Raw genomic sequence first — 12,037 nt, forward strand, 5'->3', positions numbered from 1 at the left:
CTTCCTTCTACTAGCCCTTAGGATTAGAAAACTTGGCTGCTACAAACATACAAGACGAAATTAGTAGGTTCATTTGTGTTGTTTAGACTTTTTTTTTGACTATATATTTTTGTACCCTAGAGCTTAGAGGTCAAGTGAGCATCTCCAAACGATTCATATGCTTCTCAGTTTGCTACCAGCTCTAGAACATTATCTTGAACCTCAACATTTGCCAGTTCAGGACTTGCACCGTGTTTTATCAAAATCCGGCCAATATCTATCCGTCCTTGTCTCACATAGCGCCATAGCGGCCGGTGCCCGTCGATAACCATGTTGAAGTGCTTAATTTTCTTGCAGATAATTTCTGCCATGTCAGCTTCTTCTTTCGCATATCGTGGATTACTGTCTGGTGTTGTAAGGTGCATGATAGGAAGCTGATCGCCCTCCAATTTGGTGAGATCGTGGTCAGGCATTTCATCGACGTCAGCCTCGGCCCCAAACTCTAGAAGCATGTTGACAACGCGGTGATTCTGGCTCGGTTTCAGAGCATCCACAAGCAACAGCCTCTTGCTATTCGTCGTGATGCTGAGTGGGTTGGGTGAAGCACCGGCTTCCAAAAGAATTTGGACAACTTCAATGTATCGTGTCAGTACGGCCATGCGTAGCGGGCTGACTTTGTCAATCCTATTTGCATAAATATCTGCATTCGCATAGAGGATCAGACAGCGGATAGCACTGAGTTGGTCTTGGCGAGTGTCTGAAGGGTTGAGAGCGCCACCGCCGCGAGGTATGTTGAACTCCTTCTGCCAGTCGCACTGATCCCTCGGGCCCCAGGATATGAGATGGCATAATGCCGTCTCGTCTGAACCACCATGAGTCACGTTGACGTCTGCTCCCCTTTCGATAAGAAACTTGACCTTTATAACGTGTTAGCATTTATCTGAGAAGCAGAAACGTTGGCCTCCTTGGTCTTAGGGTACATAAATAAATAGTCCAAGAAGTCTGGCCTAGATAGCATAAAGTGACCTGCTAGTTTCGTCTCTTATGCTTCCAGCGGCCAATGTTTAATACCGAAAGGGAAGACTTACCACATGTTCGTTCAATGCATAGGCCAAGGGAGGGAGACCCTTTCCATCTGGGGCATCTGGATCAGCTCCGCCGCTGTCTATAAGAAATTCGGCAATGGCTGTATTTCCGCGTAGACACGCTAGATGCAAAAGACCGCTTCGGCTCCCCCAATGCAGATATCCATAACTCAAAGCTGGACCAGAAGGCCCTCTCTTCTTTACTGACTTGCAACGCAAATTGTAGAGGGTTCCGTTTTCGAAAGGTTGGTTGATTTTGCGCTTGATATCCACACCAGCTCTTCGTAGACCTTCTAATGACATTTTAACTGCTTCCAAGATTCCGAACCAGCAAGCCCATTGAAGGCTCAGGGGCATATTTGACTCAGAGTTGTCAGCCCCCAATGAGTCCTTGGCGTCGTTGAGATAAAGCTGAGAAAGAGCATGGCTGGAAAGCTGCTTGCACGTTTCTGCCAAATTGAGAAGGTTGCTGTAGGGGTTTGGCAGCAACGAAACCTCGTCCATTATGAGACCCTTGACTTCTGTAGGTAGCTCTGTTTCGTGCCCGGTTAGAATAGCCACTTATAGTTCAACGAATTCGGCGACCTACCTTCCAAGTGCCAGGACGGCTTGCCATTGATACATGTTGCGGTCATTTTTTTGGTAATTGGTGAAGTGGCTTCAATGACTCGAGATGTTGAAGACCAAGTTCCTGCCCAGGGCTCCCAAAACCCTTGTGTAGGCTACTAAGCCAGTGAGCAATGACGAAAGGGTGGTAGTGTGACCGCTATAGAAGTGAGAAAAAGGACGCTTAACCAAATGTCTTGGTCAGTAAAAGGTCCAAAGAGCGGAAGAGAAAAAAAAGACTTACAGTTTGATGTAAGCTATAGCTACCGAGCGGGGAAGATATTAAAGATGTGGTTAGCTAGAATTGATATGAAAGAGATGCGATGTTGAAGATATAACGGCAAGGCGATAATTGCTCCGAGTATCTGGCAGGCCGCTGATACGTGCAAATAGAAGGAAGATAGATGTATGTGCTGAAGAGAAATATAAGGTGACCTTGTCGCGCTGGTGTCCTCTATTTATTCCCAGAATGATACATAAAAGAAGTCATTGAGTCGATGAAAGAAAGGAACGGGATTGGATGGATGGACAATGACATCTGCCTGCATAGTTGCCTAAAAGCCTACAACAAATATTACAGCAAGGACCATCAAAACCACATGGGCCAAATCGAGCTCCCGCTGCCCTATCAAATTTTGGATAAAACATGGTAGATATGAATGGTATCCCTGTTGAGAAAGTGAGTTATTGGAATAAACGTTAGATATTTTGATACATCAAGGTTTTGATACACTGAGGTGCATCAGCTTTAAATTTTTGGGGAATTGAGATTCAATACCCAGGTTTTGGTTTAGAGATCTGAAATATTAGAAATATTAGATATCCATAGGAAATATAAAATTCCACCTCTACATGATAATTCGAAATAATTGACCAGAGGATATAGTCTAAATAGCATAAACTGACTTGCTAATTTCGTCCTTAAGGTCAACTTTTTTAAGAGGTACTTACCCTGAGGTTGAGATACCTCCAGGCCCCTCACCGAGCCCCACCATTGTCGATTGTCACCTTTCAACCTCAATCAACTCTCCACACCTAGACAGCGAACGACATCGCACCTACAGGCGTCAACGCTTGACCTCCCACAGCATAATTTATATCATATGCATTAGAAAGAAAAGCGAAAACCTATTTACAGTAAAGGAAGCGTGAATACCATTGCGCATTCTTCCCTTGCCGAGCCGCAACCTACCAGCACACGACCACGAGCTTCAAGATCTCAACAAACGATATCACACAAAACCCGTCAATACCATGGTGTACATGAAGACAAGCCAGGAATGGCTCGACCAATCTATGGCACTCCTGGAAGCCCGCCCCTCAACCGTACGTCCTCGCGCCAGCCGCACAGTTGCGCAATCAATCAACTAACCACCACAGACACATATCACCACATCATACAAGCTCAAGCCTGGCCCAACACGACCTGATGCCGATGGCGACACACCCGTGACGAAACCCCCGCGTGGCGCCCTAGTACTTAAGGCATTCGATCCTATCAGCGGAGTTACGATCAAGTACCGTACCACGAAGGCGCAGGAGGTAACTCGTCTCATCCACGCCTCGCTGGGTCGTCTGGGTAGAAGTCAAGCTGCTGTGCCGGATGTGCCAGAGGTGACAATGGTAGACGCAGAGGGTACAGAAGAAGTACAGGCTGCCACGTCCACACCGCAGGCAGCACAAGGGGGTGGCGGCGGTGGAAAGAAGAAGAAGAAGGGCAAGAAATAGGGCAGTGAGCAGCTAAAGATGATTTCGTTCAGAAAGGGATTTAGCGGGGAGAATATTCGTGGTGGCCAACATATTCGTTGTATGAGGTCTTGAGATTTGACGGTATTGGCCCGAAACACTACAACTTGGATCAACTTCAGAAACCGACGTTGCGAGTATCAACAAAAAGAATTAAAGCTCTGTATTGACAAGTGTTGGGTTAATGTGAGTGTTTGGCCCGGGTTCAGACTCAGACAAACACTGTCCGAGTCACGGTGCACATGTTTACAAGTCACAAGAGAATACAACAGGTATACTAATCTAATCAATTCATCTCTATCTAGGAGAGTACTATAATATCATCATCCATCAGCACAATTAATCCATCAATGCTGTTTTCATCCACCCAAGTCAAAATCCCCGAAACGCCATGACGATCAGCGCAAATCCATTTATAGGATTCAAAGTATGATCGCGACCTTGCCAACCGTAAAATTAACCAAGCACTGCTCCGAGGCTCGTTTTAAATGTACAAACAAGAAGTAAAACAGGGTATATGTTCATATGTTCACGTGCCCATGAGCAACTGCCCGGGCCAAAAGAAAAGGGAAACGGCGAGAGACGATTAGCTTAGAAGTCATCGTCAAAAGTGAAGTCTCCGCCGTTTTCGCCCTTGGGTGTCTCCTCCTCGTCAGCCTTCTTGCTGGCACTGTGGAGGACACCGGCCTTTTGGTAGTCGGCAACGCGCTTCTCGAAAAAGTTGGTCTTGCCACCCAGAGAGATGTTCTCCATGAAGTCGAAGGGGTTTGTAGCCTTGTACACCTTCTCGTTACCGAGAGCAACGAGCAGACGATCAGCGACAAACTCGATGTACTGCTTCATGAGGTTGGAGTTCATGCCCAGAAGAGCACAAGGGAGAGCCTCAGTAAGGAACTCCTGCTCAATGGTAACGGCATCGGTGATGATGTCCTGGATCATCTGCTTGCTGGCACGTCCCTTAAGGTGAGAGTGGAGGAGGCAGGCAAAGTCAGTGTGAAGACCCTCGTCACGAGAGATGAGCTCGTTGGAGAAGGTCAGACCAGGCATGAGGCCACGCTTCTTGAGCCAGAAAATAGAGGCAAAGGCACCGCTGAAGAAGATACCCTCAACGGCAGCAAAGGCAACAAGACGTTGAGCAAATGAGGAGTCCTTGTCCTGGATCCATCGAATGGCCCAGTCAGCCTTCTTTCGGATGCAAGGAATAGTGTCAATGGCGTTGAAGAGGTATGTTCTTTGGGCAGGCTCCTTGATGTAGGTGTCAATGAGTAGGGAGTATGTCTCGGAGTGGATGTTCTCCATCATGATCTGGAAACCGTAGAAGCATCGAGCCTCGGGAATCTGGACCTCGCCACTGAATCGCTCAACAAGGTTCTCGTTGACGATACCATCAGAGGCAGCGAAGAAAGCGAGGATGTGGGAGACGAAGAACTGCTCATCTGCAGTCAGACGGTTGTTCCAGTCGTGGAGATCCTTGGAAAGATCGATCTCCTCGGCTGTCCAGAAGGAAGCCTCTGCCTTCTTGTACATCTGCCAGATCTATCAGGAAATATTAGCATGATGTTTTAGTGGGACACCACTTTACGCGTCAAAACGCGTTACTTACCTCATGGTACTTAATAGGGAAGAGAACAAATCGCTGAGGATTCTCTTGAAGGAGGGGCTCGTCGGCTTCCTCAGCCTTAATGCCAGGGGCAGCAGTCTTGGTCTCCTCCTTCTTGGTCTCCTCAACGATCTTTGTCTTCAGCTCGGTGGTATCGGTGGTTTGGTTGAGAGGCTCGTTTTCCTTGTTGGCGGCACCGAAGTCGAGCTTTTTGACAGGGGACTCCATGTTGAAGTTCTCAATTGCGGAAGCAGCCTGTTAATCAGAAATGTTAGCGAGGAATTCGAGTGTAACTGTGAACCATGTCACATACCTGCTTCGAAGGAGTCATTTGCGCAGCCATTGTGTTATATATGAGTCTCAGATCAAAGAGAATAGAACAATTATGAATAGAGTGATACAGAAACAAGAGACAAAGGGTTTGTGCTTGTGTTGAACTCTTGAGGTTATGGTGATGGTTGCGGTGGTGATGGTCTGGTCCAAAGTAAAGAAAGAGATGAAGGCGACGGGCTTTTGTATAAGTCTGGATACGCTGTCACGTGTAGTGGATCGCGTCGCGCTGGGCAATACGCGGTGGATACAGCAATAGCGGGCCACTTTACTGCGCTGGGTATCACTGCGCGTCACTGGGTGAACCAGGGGCTTTCGGCGTATCCAAGACGCTAGCGCTCGAGCTGGTACCATGAGAATATCCAGCCACCAGGATCATTGAAGCGAATCTGGTCAAGGGGGACGCGTAAAGTCGCGTCTTGAGCGGGTTCATGTTCGTCTTTGGCATGGCTCCAAGTCAATACTTTGCGTTTTTCACCAGAACACTCCACTATCCCTGTACGGTACCTGCTTCATGGCAGGGAGTGATGATTCAGGCTTTGTCAGGGCTGTGAGCGTCATGACCAGATATTTGTCACTTAGCACACTCTATGGAGCATTCTGTGCACTTTTACTCTAATGCCCATGTCTCGTCTACGTTGTTAGGTCAATGCATGTGGGATAGAGTGAGTTTTGCTCAGGCATGATAGTGGTTTGAGACAGGACCTAACTGAGCTCATGAGATAATGTGCAGCCGAATATGGGTGTCATGATGAGCTTCATTATTACCACTCAGACGCCATTGACATTCAGAAAACTCTGCAAATCAAAATCTTAACTAAATAGGTATCACTGTCTTTGTCAAGCTTCCGTCGATCCCTTCCGCCTTCCAAGGGTGTTGGAACGCGTTTCTGGGGATACACACCGCGTCCTAGCTTAGGCCCTGAATCTGACGTTACCAGCGGGCATGGATCTATCATACGGGGTTGATGCGCCTCCTACTCCTCGATCTCGCCAGTACAACCTTTTAAATTGTAACGAAATTGGGAATGGGCCCTCATGAAGGCTGAGCTAGCTATGAAATGAACCTTGTTATAGTACGAAGCATGTTAGATCCTCGCATCATCGCATTGTTCATTTCTTTGTGGCTGTTGCTAGGACGATAAAATACCAAGTAAAGTTATCAGATCTTATTCTTTAATTTGATTTGAGGATACCTGAGCTCCGTGCCCTTCTGCATCCACTTTGTTTTATCAATCAAGCAGGGTTATGGTGCCTGAGCAAAGTTCCGTACAGCATATACATACATTATTCGTAGACAACATGATAATTAATAAAACATGACTCCACGGTCCCATCGTGCAAACAACAAGTACCACACTACGCGAGGTACTTCACCACGTAACGAATACCCCTGATTCACGAGCATCGCATCTTCTCTCATTGCTGAGCCTGTCGTCCGTCTCCTTTGCCGTGAAGGAAATCTTAGTCACCGAGTTTAGCGTCGCTCCCTGCGCGGCGATCTTTGACGCCGAGATCCACGCCCAGCTTCCCCTGTCTCGATATCATCCGGCCGGGCTCTGCTGCGACCGAAGAACCCACGGCTCTCGCGAACTCGCGCCGGTACCGGCTCGACGGGGCGATCATCACGACGGCGATCCCGGCTGCGACTGCGACTGCGTTGACGACGCTCTGACATGGATGCATTTCGAGATGGTGGGTTCGAAACGTACTCGGGCGGATCCTGTGTCTGAAGTCGATCAAATTCGTCTGCTTCACTGGGATCAACGACCGGTACCGGTAATCCGCTCTTCTTCAGATTCTTGCGTCCCTCCTCTCGCAGGTGGGACTCGAGGAGCACCACATTGCGAGTATTGCACTTGTACGCTGCATCCACCAGGTCGCCAGCAAAAGGAACAAGTCCAACGACAAAATCGACCAAGATATTAAACACCATTTTGCCCTTGACCGAGGTGGGCAGACCACCATCGATCTTCATGCACGATCTCATGACCAAAAGGGCGAGCAACATATCCAAAACGTCGCCGATTCTTGAAAGACATGTAAGTATCAATCATATAGCCTGAGTTCGGATCGTAGGATTCAACTCACGCAGGAACCAGTCCTATAACACTACCCCAGCCGAAACGGATGCCGAAGCAACTGAAGAGACACAAGTCTAGCCGATAAGCTCGACGCTTAACCTTGGTCAAAACCTTGGCATCGTTATCGGTAATGCCTGGAGGAAGAGCCTTCTTGCGCTTCTTTATTTTGCCGTTGGGTTTTCCATCCAGACGAGTCGCGGGGACATGCTCAAAGTAAGGGTCCTGCGGATAACGGGTCAGCCCTATAAGTTGAGTAATGTGGTGAGTTGATGTGAGTATACCTCAGTTCCAAATTTGTTCGCGACAGTCTCCCCTAGGATCTTCTTGGTGACGAGCTTTGTGATGATTGAAGTCATATTGCCCCAGGCTTGTTGCTTCCCTTGATGGAGGATGCTGTTGTGCTGTCCAAGAAAAAGGAAGGTCTCTGTTCTTGATAATATCGCCGCGATGGAGTTTGGTAGCGACAAATAGACGATGAGGTAAGGAATTACCACTGCGAAGAATGTCACTGCTCGATATTCCGAGACAGAAGAAGGCAGGCCAAGACAATGAACAGGCGCCTTTCTTTATAGGGAGGTGGAACAAGAGAAGTCTTGAATGGGCCACCAGCTTTTGCGCTTTGATTTATTGGGCAGGCTTGCTGTGCGACTGGTCAATTACCTGTTTCCAAGTATTTATGATCCGTGGTCAGAGGGAGCCCGTTTTGTCATTGAGCGATGATGTAATTCTAGCGACTACCCGAACTCCTGGGAACCCTGTAAAACTGGCGTAGTGTTTTAGCTCACAGGCCCCTTAGGGTCTGGAACATCACCTATTTCATGCTAAACGGCTCAACAAAACCTGCTCAGCTGCTACTGCAATGCCGATCCCGCGTATGTGCTGGCATATATTGCGGTGGCAATAAGCAGCGTTTGAAACACAGCGGACATTTACAGTTTGGCTCATGATCAGATGTGGTCATGCACCGCCACAGCAGATGAACTCATCTGTGGCAACTGTAGGTTTTCAATAGCGTGTGGCTTAGCCAAATGCTAGCTCGAGCACGGCGCGCTGAGTTGAGTGAAGCAGTTTAACATGGAGCTCTGCACACCTACCCTAGCAGCTTAGGTTAGTACCTTAGGCGTGAATGAGTTATGGGTCTTCTTTGTTCTGGCTGACCCGATTGTGATGTTGTCAAACCTGACAACAACACCAACAAATCATATTTCAACCCGACCATTTTCGGCTCTTGCACCGCCGCTTCGACCCCGCGTGTCAAAAAGAGACGTTGCCTTTCAACATCCGCTGCAAAAGGCAATTCAGCTCAACCGCAACGAAACGAAGCGAAGCGAAGCACCTCGTTGACTCAAACCAAGTGACCGCTCGCGTCTTTTTCGCTTGTCACAGTCGTCCTTTTGCGTCATCTACCTAGGCTGTCGCACGTCAACCATGGTCAGCTTGCCTTCGCAGCTACGTTCGCATTATTATCTCGCAAAGTCTTGAGAAGAAATAAGCAAACAATAAAACCAAAGAAAATAAGAACCAAAATTTGCATCTTCACAATAGCATGAACCGAAGGATTCTGTCATCATGTCTGGAACACAAATGCAGTTAGAGGATTGTATGTGCTGTGTTGGTGGGCGCTGCGCAATCGCGAGCATGGACTAACACAACCGACATAGGGCTGGACGACCTCTGCGTCCGCTTCATCATCAACCTTCCCCAGGAAGATCTCTCCTCCGTCGCTCGAATATGCTTCCAAGTCGAAGAGGCTCAATGGTTCTACGAAGATTTCATCCGTCCACTGGACCCGACTCTACCATCCATGACGTTGCGTACCTTTTGCCTTCGAATCTTCCAACACTGTCCCTTGTTAGCCAACTTTTCCGTTGAGAACCATACCAAAGCGTTCGAGGAGTTCTTGGAGTACAAGACTCGCGTCCCAGTACGAGGTGCTATCATGCTAAACGAGGCCATGGACTCGACAGTTCTGGTTAAGGGATGGAAGAAGGGCGCCAACTGGAGTTTCCCACGAGGAAAGATTAACAAGGACGAGGACGATTTAGATTGCGCCATCCGAGAAGTCTACGAAGAGACTGGCCTTGACCTTCGAGCCGCTGGCTTAGTACCAACCGAGCATAAACCCAAGTATATTGAGATTGCGATGCGTGAACAGCACATGAGGCTTTACGTGTTTCGCGATGTTCCAATGGACACAGTCTTTGAACCGAAAACCCGCAAGGAAATTAGCAAAATCCAGTGGTACAAACTGTCGGAGTTGCCAGCTTTCCGTCGTAAGAACGGCCAGTCTAACGAGGCGATTGCTACTCCCAACGCCAACAAATTTTACATGGTTGCCCCATTTTTGGTACCTTTGAAGAAATGGGTTACCTCGCAGAAAAAGATTGAGGCACGAAAAGCAGCGACTGTCCCGCATAGTTATGGACCGATCACTGAAGCGTTGTATGAGGACGAGGCCTGGAAAACAGACACTGGGGCTGAAACTGCGGACCAAGAGCCGGCAATAGAGACGCTCGCAGGCGCGACACAAGAACTGCAGCGATTGTTGAAGGTCCAACCTCCGACCCAAGGGTTGCAAGGAGCTCCTGCCCCTGTCCAACAGGATAAGGGTAGCGCTTTGCTTTCTATTCTTCAAGCGAAGGGCGGTCCTTCAGGCAGCCTCCCTCAATCCGATCGTCAACATCCGCATACTCCTCTGGATCTGACGACCCAGACCGCACCCCAGCCTCATACACCACACCACCAAAACCAGATGCCATCTATCAACGCTCAGCAGCCACCGCCATCATTTCCCTATCCGCCCCACCATACTGCTCCATGGAACGTGGCTCCTGGACAACAGGCGAGCTATCACCAGTCATATGTTGATCAATACCCTGTGCAAGAAGGCCAGTACAAGAGTAACCAGGCACCGCTGGTTCACCCTCAGCCCTTGCCTCCCCAAGTGGAGAGAGCTGTTTTCAACAGAAGCGCGTTCCAAGACGTAAACCAAAACAATTACAGCTCAGGTCCTGGTCAGTTCACCAACCAACAGCAGCCGCAACATGGGCACGCCGGTCAGATGCCACCACCAGTTCATAATCCGGCTGAGCAATCAAGGCAGCAACCCCTGAATGGCCAGTCAATGGCTCTCCTGAACGCATTCAAGGGCGGCAATACTGCACCTCAACCCCAGCAGAAGCATCAGCAGGTGCCATTCCCTCCCGGTTTTCCAGTACAGAACCAAGCACCCGCATATGGCAACTTTGGCGGGAACCAAGCGCAACAACAGAACCCACTTCAAATCCCCTCGCAAGCACAACCGCTTGGTGGAGGTCAGGATCGTACTGGGCCGAGTCCCAAAGAGCTACCTGGTTCAAAGGTTGGACCTCCTGCCAACAACCACCGCTCTGCCTTGCTGGGCATGTTTCGTAAGGATGACCAAAACCAACCTCCTACTCAGTCACCTCACGCTATTGGACAAGCTGCTCCAGGCAGTATGATGAGCGAGCTCGTGCGATCTCTCGGGGGAGATAATGTGAGGACCCAAGCTTCTCCACAAACCAACGCAGGCACAAACCCGTCCATATCTTTGGAGGGCTTGTCCCTACATCCTCGAGCCGCTCAGTCTAGCACGCCGGGCTCCCAAGGAAAAACCGATTATGCGCAATATGGCACTCAGGTACAAGGAACAGCCGCTTCACAGCCTGCTCAACCCATTCGAATTCTTCAGCGAGGACAAACAGAGCAGTTTCTCGGTGTTGGTGGAGCATCGGCATCTCCTCAAACTTCTTTTGCTTCGCCCAGTGGATTATCTGCCCATCTACAGCCTGCACGTGCTAGTGTCAGTCCCAGTATCGCGCAAGCATTCCCCGCGTTCAACACACGTCGCGAATCTGGCCCAGCTCAGAAGCGAGAGCTGCTTTCACTTTTTGGAAAACAGCCATCGCCTGCCAGTTTGGAGGCAGCCAAGGGCAAAGAGGTCATTGCTGGAACGCCTGGGTCTCGTCTTGCTTCATTGGCCTCTGGCACAGAGGAACCTGCTGGTCCACCTTCGCGTCGTGGCAGCCAGACACCCATCTCACCAGCTGAACGTACCTTTTTGCTCGACTACTTGCAGTCTGTTACTAAGAATGCCAATCATTGATAAGTTTTGGAAACGTGATTTATGTGTACGGTTTACCATCATTGGGATTCGAGGAGCATCGCAACGGAGCCTTGTGTGGGACGCTACGATTTTTCCAGGTAGCTAGCCAGGCAATTAATTGCTAAATGATAATTATCGCAGTTTGGTTTTCTTGAGAATTTCAGTTCAGTTCCCATCGATTATATATTCATATTACGTTGCTGCTAGCGTTGTCCTATCCGTATCCATGTATATCTAGTCAAGTACCTAGCATACAAACGAATCTAACGAGATTTGTGTGATATGAGCACTCTATTGCTTAAGATACTTAGTTGGATATCCATTTGTTATATCAAATACTTCCATTTAAGCTCAAGGCCATATAGATACACTGTTCGCTAACAGTGCCCCCTGACTCTTATCGTATCCAATCCCTCTTTATAAGAGAGGCACCACTATTCGAGCTGCAATATGAGGTGTTCGTATATAAGTTTGTCCGTGG

General features: G+C 48.7%; 5 protein-coding genes across 5 annotated transcripts; 2 read left to right on the forward strand and 3 right to left on the reverse strand.

The window, feature by feature from the left end:
• Positions 1-164: 164 nt before the first annotated feature.
• FPOAC1_008261 (uncharacterized protein) lies at positions 165-1,699 on the reverse strand (the record flags this gene model as incomplete). The annotated part of the gene is made up of 3 exons (XM_044852706.1): positions 165-896; positions 1,068-1,597; positions 1,654-1,699. The coding sequence occupies 3 exons, from the start codon at positions 1,697-1,699 to the stop codon at positions 165-167; spliced, it is 1,308 nt and encodes a 435-aa protein (XP_044705376.1).
• Positions 1,700-2,924: 1,225 nt separating this feature from the next.
• Positions 2,925-3,398, forward strand: FPOAC1_008262 (uncharacterized protein; the record flags this gene model as incomplete). The annotated part of the gene is made up of 2 exons (XM_044852707.1): positions 2,925-2,996; positions 3,051-3,398. 2 exons carry the CDS (start codon positions 2,925-2,927, stop codon positions 3,396-3,398), a joined length of 420 nt encoding a protein of 139 aa, XP_044705377.1.
• Positions 3,399-4,007: 609 nt separating this feature from the next.
• On the reverse strand, positions 4,008-5,359 carry RNR2 (Ribonucleotide-diphosphate reductase (RNR), small subunit; the record flags this gene model as incomplete). Its single annotated transcript, XM_044852708.1, has 3 exons — positions 4,008-4,952; positions 5,020-5,271; positions 5,330-5,359. The coding sequence occupies 3 exons, from the start codon at positions 5,357-5,359 to the stop codon at positions 4,008-4,010; spliced, it is 1,227 nt and encodes a 408-aa protein (XP_044705378.1).
• A 1,464-nt stretch (positions 5,360-6,823) lies between these two features.
• On the reverse strand, positions 6,824-7,786 carry FPOAC1_008264 (uncharacterized protein; the record flags this gene model as incomplete). Its single annotated transcript, XM_044852709.1, has 3 exons — positions 6,824-7,376; positions 7,438-7,652; positions 7,712-7,786. 3 exons carry the CDS (start codon positions 7,784-7,786, stop codon positions 6,824-6,826), a joined length of 843 nt encoding a protein of 280 aa, XP_044705379.1.
• Positions 7,787-8,999: 1,213 nt separating this feature from the next.
• On the forward strand, positions 9,000-11,556 carry FPOAC1_008265 (uncharacterized protein; the record flags this gene model as incomplete). Its single annotated transcript, XM_044852710.1, has 2 exons — positions 9,000-9,030; positions 9,092-11,556. 2 exons carry the CDS (start codon positions 9,000-9,002, stop codon positions 11,554-11,556), a joined length of 2,496 nt encoding a protein of 831 aa, XP_044705380.1.
• Positions 11,557-12,037: the final 481 nt, after the last annotated feature.

This window comes from Fusarium poae, chromosome 3, assembly GCF_019609905.1.
Source record: "Fusarium poae strain DAOMC 252244 chromosome 3, whole genome shotgun sequence".
In the NCBI taxonomy this organism is placed as follows: domain Eukaryota; kingdom Fungi; phylum Ascomycota; class Sordariomycetes; order Hypocreales; family Nectriaceae; genus Fusarium; species Fusarium poae.